The 12,201-nt window shown below is 39.2% G+C and overlaps 1 protein-coding gene across 6 annotated transcripts in view; it reads left to right on the top strand.

Moving 5' to 3' along the window:
* Positions 1-12,201, top strand: part of LOC126278964 (muscle-specific protein 300 kDa) — a 1,270,985-nt gene that overhangs the window by 1,007,176 nt on the left and 251,608 nt on the right. For all 6 annotated transcript variants that reach the window (XM_049979256.1, XM_049979254.1, XM_049979257.1 and 3 more), the window contains 2 exons: positions 8,085-8,431; positions 11,716-12,055. In XM_049979256.1, the coding sequence (XP_049835213.1) occupies positions 8,085-8,431; positions 11,716-12,055 (687 nt within the window). The remainder of the gene's footprint in view (positions 1-8,084; positions 8,432-11,715; positions 12,056-12,201) is intronic.

Here is a 12,201-nt window from a genome sequence, read left to right as displayed (position 1 = left end):
CACTACTGTTTAAAAAGCCATTGATAATATTGAAATTGGTACTGGGGCCACGTAATAAATAAAGTGAAGGTGAAAGGCATTGCTTACCATGCTGTTCTTGATGGTCCTTGTGTTTCTTCAGGTGGTATTCTGAATTTTTCTCTTGTCGAACATGATAAATTTAGTGCAAGTCCAAGTCAGTTTTATGTAATGCCCATTCTTCAAGTAACATCTCCCTTGGAGGAGTACTCTTGGGTTTGTCTTCTCCATCCACAAATTGTCTTTCTGGAAATAAAATGAACTTATGGCATTATTGGCCAGGACTTGTTCAGTCACCAGTGCAAGTCTTCCTGTTTGACGCTCCTTTGGCATCTTGCACTCCTTTGTGATGAAAGTGAGATGAAATCATGAGGACAACACACATACCCAGTCCTCAAGTGAAAAATATCTGTGTCCCAGCCAGGAATTGAGACCTTGTGACCTAGAGGCAGTGACAGTAGCCACTAGACCACGAGCAGGTGTCTTTCTGGAGAAAGAGCCCATAATTTTACCCAATTCTGTCACCATTAACATCCTCTAGAAATGACAACAAACATACAGCATGGAAGATATACATAACTGCTGACAGAATATATGTAACTTAATATTATTTGTGGGTAATTGAAGGGTGATTGAGAATAGACTGCACTAAAATCCCAAATTTTCTGAATTACAAGCCGTATGACTTTGCTACCTCTGTTTGCCGATAGGTGGCGATAACGGTAAGTAGTGGTCGAAAGAAACAGATCACAGACGTCAGGCAGTTAGCTTAGACCAACATAACCTCATTCGAACATTAGTAGATTTGTGTCTGCATCATAAAGTTGTTCTTGATTGAAACTGTCAGTTTAAGAGCCTAATTCTCGTCATTTGTGGGAGGTGTTACTGTTTTGTTCCAATATGAAGAAAACAATGGCTGGGTCTCATTGAAGGCTCTCAAGTACATTTGGAAGGTATGCTATTAGTAAAATAACCTGTCGTGAGTGATTTCAACACTTCAAGAACTGTGATTTTAACATCGTAGACTGGCATAGTGATGGAAGAGAGAATGTTTTTGATGACGCAGAATTGGAGACATTGCTGACGGAAGGGATTTCTGCATCGCATTGTGACTGGGGATGAAAAATGGGTTCATTATGATAACCGTAAATGCAAAAAATCATGGGGATATCCCGGCCATGCTTCCACGTCGCCGGCCAAACAAAATATTCACGGCTCCAAGATCATTCTCTGCATTTGGTGGGACCAGCACAGTGTCGTGTACTATGAGGTGTTAAAAACAGGTTTGAGCAGAGCATTAAAAGACAAATGGCCGCAATACAGCGAGTGGCACAATAAAGTGATTTTTCAGCACAACACTCGACCCCACGTTGCAAAAGAGGTCAAAATGTACTTGGAAACATTAAAACGGGAATTCCTACCCCACGTGCTGTGTTCTCCAGACATTGCTCCGTGTGACTATCACCTGATTAGATCAATGGCGCATGACCTGGCTGATCAATACTTCTGATCTCATGAAGAAGTTACTTCTGTAAAATATCTGGGAGTATGCATGTGGAACGATTTGAAGTGGAATGATCATATAAAATTAATTGTTGGTAAGGCGGGTACCAGGTTGATATTCATTGGGAGAGTCCTTAGAAAATGTAGTCCATCAACAAAGGAGGTGGCTTACAAAACACTCATTCGACCTATACTTGAGTATTGCTCATCAGTGTGGGATCCATACTAAATCGGGTTAATGGAGGAGATAGGGAAGATCCAAGAAGAGCGGCGCGTTTCGTCACAGGGTTATTAGGTAGGCGTGATAGCGTTATGGAGATGTTTAGCAAACTCAAGTGGCAGACTGCAAGAGAGGCGCTCTGCATAACAGTGTAGCTTGCTGTCCAAGTTTTGAGAGGGCTTGTTTCTGGATGAGGTATCGAATATATTGCTTCTCCCTGCTTATACCTTCCGAGGAGATCACGAATGTAAAATTAGAGAGATTCGAGTGCGCACGGAGGCTTTCTGGCAGTCGTTCTTCCCGCGAACCATATGCGACTGGAAGAGGAAAGGGAGGTAATGACAGTGGCATGTAAAGTGCCCTCCACCACACACCGTTGGGTGTCTTGCTGAGTATAAATGTAGATGTAGCTGTAGATTGGATTGATTCGTGGATCACTTCAAAAGATGAACAATTTTTTTGACACAGGATTCGTACACTGCCTGAAAGATGGGAGGAAGTAGTGGCCAGCGATAGAAAACACTTTGAATGATACATGGTAACCAATTTGTTTCATTAAAACCTCAAATGTTGGGGAAGAAACGGTGGAAGCAAAGCTGTACACCTTGTATAAGATGAGGTTTTTTCCCAAATTCACCATTCTAAAATTATGGGGTCATCTTATATTTGCACATTAACTATTGCTGCTGAAGCCAACGGTTTTATGCTGCTTAATAGATTGATATAGATGTTGTCTTACATTTACTGGCAAAGCTTGGGCTGCTGAGGTCATGTGCAGATTTATTTTGAAGAAATCAGAAGGGTGTGTGGTGGTCTTCAGTCCTGAGACTGGTTTGATGCAGTTCTCCATGCTACTCTATCCTATGCAAGCTTCTTCATCTCCCAGTACTTACTGCAACCTACATCCTTCTGAATCTGCTTAGTGTATTCATCTCTTGGTCTCCCTCTACGATTTTTACCCTCCACGGTGCCCTCCAATGCTAAATTTGTGATCCCTTTATGCCTCAAAACATGTCCTACCAACTGATCCCTTCTTTTAGTCAAGTTGTGCCACAAACTCCTCTTCTCCCCAATTCTATTCAATACCTCCTCATTAGTTATGTGATCTACCCATCTAATCTTCAGCATTCTTCTGTAGCACCACATTTCGAAAGCTTCTATTCTCTTCTTATCCAAACTATTTATTGTCCATGTTTCACTTCCATACATGGCTACACTCCATACAAATACTTTCAGAAATGACATCCTGACACTTAAATCTATACTCGATGTTAATAAATTTCTCTTATTCAGAAACGCTTTCCTTGCCATTGCCAGTCTACATTTTATATCCTCCCTACTTCGACCATCAGCAGTTATTTTACTCCCTAAATAGCAAAACTCCTTTACTACTTTAAGTGTCTCACTTCCTAATCTGATTCCCTCAGCGTCACCCGATTTAATTTGACTACATTCCATTATCCTCGTTTTGCTTTTGTTGATGTTCATCTTATATCCTCCTTTCAAGACACTGTCCATTCCGTTCAACTGCTCTTCCAAGTCCTTTGCTGTCTCTGACAGAATTACAATGTCATCGGTGAACGTCAAAGTTTTTATTTCTTCTCCATGAATTTTAATACCTACTCCAAATTTTTCTTTTGTTTACTTTACTGCTTGCTCAATATACAGATTGAATAACATCAGGGAGAGACTACAACCCTGTCTCACTCCCTTCCCAACCACTGCTTCCCTTTCATGCCCCTCGACTCTTATAACTGCCGTCTGGTTTCTGTAAAAATTGTAAATAGCCTTATGCTCCCTGTATTTTACCCCTGTCAACTTCAAAATTTGAAAGAGAGTATTCCAGTTAACATTGTCAAAAGCTTTCTCTAAGACTACAAATGCTAGAAACGTAGGTTTGCCTTTTCTTAATCTTTCTGAAGATAAGTCGTAGGGTCAGTATTGCCTCACGTGTTCCAACATTTCTGCGGAATCCAAACTGATCTTCCCCGAGGTCCGCTTCTACCAATTTTTTCCATTCGTCTGTAAAGAATTCACTTTAGTATTTTCCAGCTGTGACTTATTAAACTGATAGTTTGGTAATTTTCACATCTGTCAACGCCTGCTTTCTTTGGGATTGAAATTATTATATTCTTCTTGAAGTCTGAGGGTATTTCGCCTGTCTCATACATCTTGCTCACCAGATGGTAGAGTTTTGTCAGGACTGGCTCTCCCAAGGCCGTCAGTAGTTCTAATGGAATGTTGTCTACTCCGGGGGCCTTGTTTCGACTCAGGTCTTTCAGTGCTCTGTCAAACTCTTCACGCAGTATCTTATCTCCTATTTCGTCTTCATTTACATCCTCTTCCATTTCCATAATATTGTCCTCAAGTACATCGCCCTTGCATAAACCCTCTATATACTCCTTCCACCTTTCTGCTTTCCCTTCTTTGCTTAGAACTGGGTTTCCATCTGAGCTCTTGATATTTATACAAGTGGCTCTCTTTTCTCCAAAGGTCTCTTTAATTTTCCTGTAGGCAGTATCCATCTTACCCCTAGTGAGATAAGCCTCTACATCCTTACATTTGTCCTCTAGCCATCCCTGCTTAGCCATTTTGCATTTCCTGTCGATCTCATTTTTGAGACGTTTGTATTCCTTTTTGCCTGCTTCATTTACTGCATTTTTATATTTTCTCCTTTCATCAATTAAATTCAATATTTCTTCTGTTACCCAAGGATTTCTATTAGCCCTTGTCTTTTTACGTACTAGATCTTCTGCTGCCTTCACTACTTCATCCCTCAGAGCTACCCACTCTTCTTGTACTGTATTTCTGTCCCCCATTCCTGTCAATTGCTCCCTTGTGCTCTCCCTGAAACTCTGTACAACCTATGGTTCTTTCAGTTTATCCAGGTCCCATCTCCTTAAATTCCCACCTTTTTGTAGTTTCTTCAGTTTTAGTCTACAGTTCATAACCAATAGATTGTGGTCAGAGTCCACATCTGCCCCTGGAAATGTCTCACAGCATCAATCTTGCTTGAATGTTCACATGAAATATGACTCAGAAGGCGTAAGTGGAAGGGGTACATAAGGAACTATGAACAAGCCACCACATCACTCTATTGCCTGGTTATAATTTGATAATTTTGTAAGATATAGGACGACACAGAATTTAATGCTATTATCTTACAAACTCTTGTTATATTTGAACAGATTTGCAATAAAAGTTCTCATATATGTATGGATACCTTACACAAATATTCATGGTGCTTGGAAGGTGAAAATGTTGCCCTTCAAAAACCGTTACTTGATTCTGAAAGAAAGTCAGTATTTCATTTGATTATGAGCTACTGTAATGATTTTCCAAGTTGGTTGCAAATGAGAAATTTAGTCGCTGTTCACTTATTAGAATACTGGGTAAAAACATTATCATCTTTAATCAGCTCTAGATCACAGTGGCAAAATTCAGGTGAAACAAGAAAGAAAATAAATTATGTTAGACTAGCTACAATTGTTATCATGGGAATAAATTAAGGGGCTAGACCCATCATGGAGATAGTACCAATGGCATTAGATCATGGGACGAGCAAAAGTTTGAGAAAATTACTGACTTGCGATTGTTATCTTTTATTTTTATATTACTTGATGTTGTTACATATGGGCTGCACTCTTGAAGATATTGCAGTCCATGTTTCACAGTTGCTCAGCACAGCTTTACGGACGGGTTGGAGGGCGAACAGCTTGGCTGGGAACTAGAATGGGTGTAGGGAGGGGAGTAGTCAAGAAGCAGCAAATTACATCATGCTGCCAACCATGGGAACATATACCACTGCAGTTTGTGTGATTCCACTTGGACTTTCTTTAAAATTGGACAAGTACAGAACAGTGCCATACATTTCTGTAGGAGGTGGTAAAAGTGTAGATAGGGGCCAGTGGCCTGTTGAAGTATTCCCTGCAACAGTGTTGTCGAAACACACCATGAGGTATAAGAGGAACGGAAGTGGGGTGTCAACTGCTGGTTCCATGCAGCCAATGAAGAGTTGTGGGCAGACTACATGTGTGGAAGCAACAAACATTGTAACATTCTCACATCAGTATAGAAGTGAATTCCGAAATGTATTCAGCAAAAACCAGCTGCATTCTCAGGTTCCATCACGACCATAACCTCAGGTATTGCAAAATATTTGGAAGAAACAGTGAAATGTTTGTGACAATGAAGATATAAATTTCACGATTGTGCTGTTAAGATGGTGGTGGTGATAAAAATATTGATATCACACACAACAGGCTTAGTAAGCAAAAATGGTAGAAGATAAAAATTAATGTAAACCATTTCTTATTATTTTATTTCTTCTTGTATTATCAAAATATAGAAAGTAAATCGCTCAAGTTTAAAATAGGTACAATGCTAACATTAGAGACAAACTTGATGTTAGTAAAACAGTTTGTAATTCTGATTAGTCAGAATACATTAAAAATAATATTTTCTCAATGAGACTCAAAAAAAGTTTTTTTTCCTTATACTCAATACCATCTTATACTCAGATAAATACAGTAATACTCAAAACTTTGATGAAGAGTGTGACAGAATGTAACATGCTGTAGCGAAAAATGCTCAACAGACCTTTATAGTATAAGGACACTGTAGTAAGGACACCACATTCCACTTCTGTGTAAATGCTGTTGTAGAGGTTCTTGTATTATCTTTATTTTTATGGAGCTCTCGTTTTTTTTTCTTTTTTTTCTCCCATGGCACAGTAGATTTTATACAAAGATCTTTGCAACAAAATATACTGAAATTGTGCATTATCCAGTTTGTGGAGACAGTATACTGGATAATATAAAATATATGATGTGTTATATGCTTTCCAAAGTTTAGCGACTTTTTACTTTCTTTCTTCAGGTCACATGGGAAATAATGTAAGTTGCTCTTGAACTGTTGTTTTACACACTACCTTCTTCTGTCCCTTCACTTTCAGTAATAATACTATGTAAATTTTAAGGTCCAGTGTATGACCAGTCAAATGACAACACTAATTTTATATGTATTTCACTTTTTTTTTTTTTTAACATTCTCAGTCGATGTTTTTCCTAAACTGCAGTTTCCACCTTTTACCTTGTAACAACTTTAAGATTTCCTTAGCCATACTCCACAAGCCACTGATATACATACTGTGTATTCACAGGTACTCATGTATTTAGGCCATGATAGACGTCTTACAAACAATGGTACAAGTATTCTCTGAAGACTAAACTTGTATGATACAATGTTACCAAAAGACTGTGCAAAATGTGCATTGTGTCATTACTTGATGCACTTTCATTTTACTTTAACTGAGTGGGCTTCTTATGGGCCAGGGCCAAATTGATGCAGTCATGTTTCATCAGTTATGGTATCATGTACTTCATGTGGCTGCCTCGAAGTGAATCTTTGTAGTGTTTGCTAGCAGTATTCTGTCTGCCCATACTGTGTAACATGCAGCACTCTGTGAGACACAAAGATAAGCCAGACCCAGATTGAATCCACACAGCAGATCAATGACCATGGCTGGGTGACACATTTCACAGACAGGAGGGACAAACCACTTCCCTCATTTAGGTACCTCCCAACTGTAGTGACCAAAATGCATACGGTTTGCCAAATCTTGAATATGGCAGACCCTGTACTAGAGAGGACTAACACTAAGAAAAAGAAAGAAGCAAACAGAACTCTCCACACAAAGGTTTTTGCTCAGGGGTGTAGAGGGTGCAGTATTTAACAAAGCAGAGCTTTTCGACCTGAAGATTCTCACTAAGGATCAAATATATCTAATGTCCATTAAAATCCAAGAAAACACTCAGTTGATAAATACAGTGGAGATTTCCCATAACTCTAAACTCATTTTCTTCTGTTGTGATCATGATAATTTCTCTCATGTGCAAATAGGTAAAACTAGTGCTTTGTAAACAAAGATTTTGTAAAAGTGTACATTCCAGACATGGATTTGCAATTATTCCTTCCTTAAAATCATAAAAAAATCATATGCCCCCATTTCAGTTCCATTGATACTGTTCTCTGACAACAGATGTAAGGTAAAAAAGCAAGCTGCAACTTGAGTGACATACTGAGTGAGACTGCACAGTGGTTAACACATTGGACACACATTCAGGAGGATGACAGTTCAAATCCCCATCCAGCAATCAACAAGACATTAAAAGATAATATTCCTTCCTTCCTTGCATGGCATAATAACAGAGAGTCCATTACTGATGGCCTTGTGACAGAATGAAACAATACATAGTAACCCACAAAGTTTTGAAACTTTCAGGTCGACCATCCTAAAATGAATGTTTGAGGGGGGGGAGTAAGTTGTTATGTTTAATTTCAGGTGATAGTCAAGATCCAGGAGTGTGAAGCAATGCTAGCATCAGCTACAGACAAGGGTCAGCAGATTGCTGCTGAGGGGACTGCAGCTGACCGGAACGCAGTGACAGAACAGTTGCAGTCTCTGAAGCAGCAGCTGACAGCCTTAAGACGAGCTGTAGAAAAGCAGCGGGAGGCTCACGAGGCAGCAGCAGCTGAACACCGTAAACTAGCAACCGAGCTGGAAGAGATTCTTGATTGGCTACACTCTCATGAGGCAGAGGTGCGTTCTCGCCCCCTGCTGGAACGATCTGTTGAGAGTGTGGATGCCCGTATTGCTGAGCACAAGGCCCTCGCTACCGAGGTTAACAAGTATGTACACTTTATGTTACATTATCATTGTAATATAATTGTTAAATTGTGTACCAAAAGCACACAATCAAATGAATGTAATTCTGATGAAGCAGAAGGTCTAAAAAGAAGGGAAGGTTCTGAGGAAATACAAGTGAAGCCCTTACATGAATGGATATAGGCATCAACTCTTAAGTAATATGGGTACAAGCAATTGCACTGTTTGATTTGTAGATTGTAAGTGTAACATTACAGTAGTTGAATATCACCTCTTTAAATAATTATGCAAGCTCTTTTTTCTGTCATGGGAGTGTTGTAGACTGACTTATTTGAATTATTTTTTAAACTTGGACCTGCCATGTGATAACAAGTGTGGGAAATACTGATAGTACACACAGGGGCCAGAGATACATACATTCAATAAACAAGAAGAAATGGTTATAAAATACAGACTCTTCTGCGATTAAGTAGAAAAGTCACCCAGAACCCCAACCATGGGAGACACAGTAGGACAGAATAAGATATAAATAAAGAAATGTCATCAGAGAGGAACAGGCTCCACTGTTTTGTCACAAAAATATAAAGCAGGTGCTTTGTGAAATGTTCTCTTTATAATGTTTTTTTTCTGCATCAACATCTACATGATTAGTCTGAAAACAATCAATTATTGATAAAATTATTCAATTGGATGGATAAAAAAATCTACTCACCAAGCGGCAGCAGAACACACACATAAGACTGTTGTGATTGGCAAGCTTTCAGAGCCAGTGGCTCCTTCTTCAGGCAGAAGGGTTGAAGGGGAAGGAAGAAGGGTGAAGGAAAAGGATTGGAGAGGTCTAGGAAAAGGGGTAGATTTTTGGAAAGTCACCCGGAACCACAGTCAGGGGAAACTTTCCGTACAGGATGAGAAGGAAAGTTATTAATATACAACATGAATAGCAAGGGTCCCAACACACTTCCCTGGGCCACACCCGAAGTTACTTCTACATCTGATGATGACTCCCCATTCAAGATAACATGCTTTGTCCTCCCTATCAAAAAGTCCTCAACCCAGTCACAAATTTCACTTGATACTCCATATGACAGAACTTTTGACAATAAGCATAGGTTTGGTACTGATTCAAAAGCATTTTGGAAATCCAGAAACAATACATCTGCCTAGTATCTTGATCCAAAGCTTTCATTATGTTGAGTTTCAATTAATTAATGTTTTCGGAATCCATGCTGGTTGGCTTTCAGGAGGTCATTATGTTTGATCTCAGAATATGTTCTAAGATTCTACAACAAATTGATGTCACAGATATTGGACAGTAGTTTTGCGGATCACTTCTACTACTCTTCTTATAGACGGGTGTGACCTGTGCCTTTTCCTAAGAACTGGGCATGGTTTTTTGTTTGAAGGATCTATGATAGAGTATACTTAGAAGAGGCCTAACTCAGAGGCAAATTCAGTATAGGATTCCATTGGGACCTTTAATGATTTCAGCTATTTCTAAATGCCAATGACACAGCTACTTGATGCGCATTTTCAACTTTTCATGGTGTAATGAAGAGTCCATTAAATTTCGGGCATGCAGCCGCTCAACTAAAATTTCCTCCACTGATATTTTGGCTGCTTATCGTCCGGCCATCCACAGAGTGAGTCACAAGACTGACAACAAGATGCCACAGCCTTATGTGCTCCACCGCGGCAGTACTGCGCATACGGGCCACAGATGCTGATCGGCGACAAAGAAATACGCTTACACATGCGCCGCCTGTGGTGAAGGCTTACAGACATTCGATTCACTTATCAATGTATGATCGGTGGCAGTGACACCATGACAACTTCTCTGCAGTTTAATGACCCCAAGAGCTAGATTCCATACTTTTTCCAAATTAAAAACATTATTTATGTTTATTAAATTATTAGCTAATCTAATCTCTGTGGCTTCCTTAAAGACACATTCCCAAAAGGGACAGGTGGATGTTAAAATCTTCACAGCACTGTAATTCATGGAATGACCTGTATCAATACAATGTTTGGCCACAGCTGACTTGTCTGGCTGTAATAAGTGTGTGTATCTTCGATGCTCCACACATCTCTCATGAATGGTGCATGTTGTTTGACCTATGTACGACTTCTCACAGTTTCCGTAAGGAATCTGATACACACCCGCTTTACGAAACTGTAAATCGTCCTTCACAGAGCCGAGTACAGCTGCAATCTTTGTGAGTGGGCTGGAAGATCACCTTAACACAGTGTTTCTCAAGAATATGGCCTATCTTCAAGAAAAGACCACCCATGTAGGGCAAAAATGCACTAGATCTGAAGGAATTACTATTTTCTTCCCCATCACATACCTGCATTTTAGGTTTTGCATTGAATGCTCTCATTCACTAGGGATTGGACACTAACTTTGGTGCCACTAACAGCATTTACATATGACCAGAATTTCTCTGTACTTTATAAAAAGTCATTTCAATATTCTGCTACAGTAGTCATTGAAGGCATCATGCATTACTCTCGTGACAGCCAAAAATGTTTTATTCAGCATCTCTCTGTCTATAGCCATATGCTTTGTTTTATAACTGTTTCTTTAGAAGTTTCTTTACAGTGGCTGTATACCATGGAGGCTCCCTCCTATTATGAACTGTTCTACTGGATACATATCTATCCAGTGCTTACTAAACTATCTTTTGAACTTAAGCCAGAGTTCCTTTATGTGCTCCTGGCCTGTGCTAAAAGTTTCAAGTTACTCATTAAGATATAACACTACTGATTTTTTATCTAGTTACTGAAAATGTGTGTCTTTCTGCTTGTTTTAATAGTTCTTTGTATTTTGGTAATCATTGTTGCCACAATCGTGTCATGGTCACAGATATACCAGTTTTGATGTAGACATCCCAAAGACATCAGGTCTGTTTGTTTCCAGTAGATCTAATATATTTCCATCATGAGTGGGGTTACTAACTATGTATGATGCATATATGATGAAAATTGAGCTGCAATTATTTGAGAAGGAAACTACTAATGAACAAAGACCCCCACAGCAAAAACTATGGCACTGTAAACATATCCATAAGTTTTTAGCAAGCCATTATGAAGTTGTTTTCCAAATAAGTGTAGCAGTTTTAATTTTGAAGGTAGCTTTAGAGATCTTCTGCTGAATCTGACAACAGTAGTTAGTAAACTAGCCACAGTACGTAAATTTGCTATAGTTTCTGAAATTTTTCTTCTTTCTTACAGAGTTTGTAGTTGAATTTTATAATTAATTACAACAAACGTTGTTATACTGTATTGTTTACATGCTATCTTTATTTAGGTATCTGGATAGAGTGCGAGCTTTGCAGCAGAGCTTACGTCATGATGATGGGATGCCATCTTCACTAGTAGAGCAGCTGTCTGAAGCTAGCTCACTGCTGAATACACTTCCAGCAGAAATAGAAGACCGTGGACGATACCTTGACACAAATAGACAGCTACGAGCAGATTATGCAGCCCTTAGGGGCAAGCTGGAAGCATGGGTGCGAGATGCTGCAGTCAAGCTTGGGCCTCCAAATCGTGGAATTGATTTTGAAAATGTGGTACGAGATCTTGAGGAACACCGTGCTTTCTTCAGTGGTTCTGGTGAAGCTGCAGTGCGAGAACTGGTGTCCCAAAATGTAAGTAATCTTTCTAGAAGAAAGATCTATACGTAAAAATCTGAATCTTTTTTAAATGCACTGATATTTCAAATCAGTCTTGAGTGATAAAGAACATAAGCAGATGGTTAAATTATAGGAATGTGAAGAAAAGCTATAACAAAATT

Source organism: Schistocerca gregaria, chromosome 6 (genome assembly GCF_023897955.1).
Source record: "Schistocerca gregaria isolate iqSchGreg1 chromosome 6, iqSchGreg1.2, whole genome shotgun sequence".
NCBI classification, from domain to species: domain Eukaryota; kingdom Metazoa; phylum Arthropoda; class Insecta; order Orthoptera; family Acrididae; genus Schistocerca; species Schistocerca gregaria.
The sequence above is the reverse complement of the archived record's forward strand: the minus strand, read 5'-3'. Positions and strand labels throughout refer to the sequence as shown.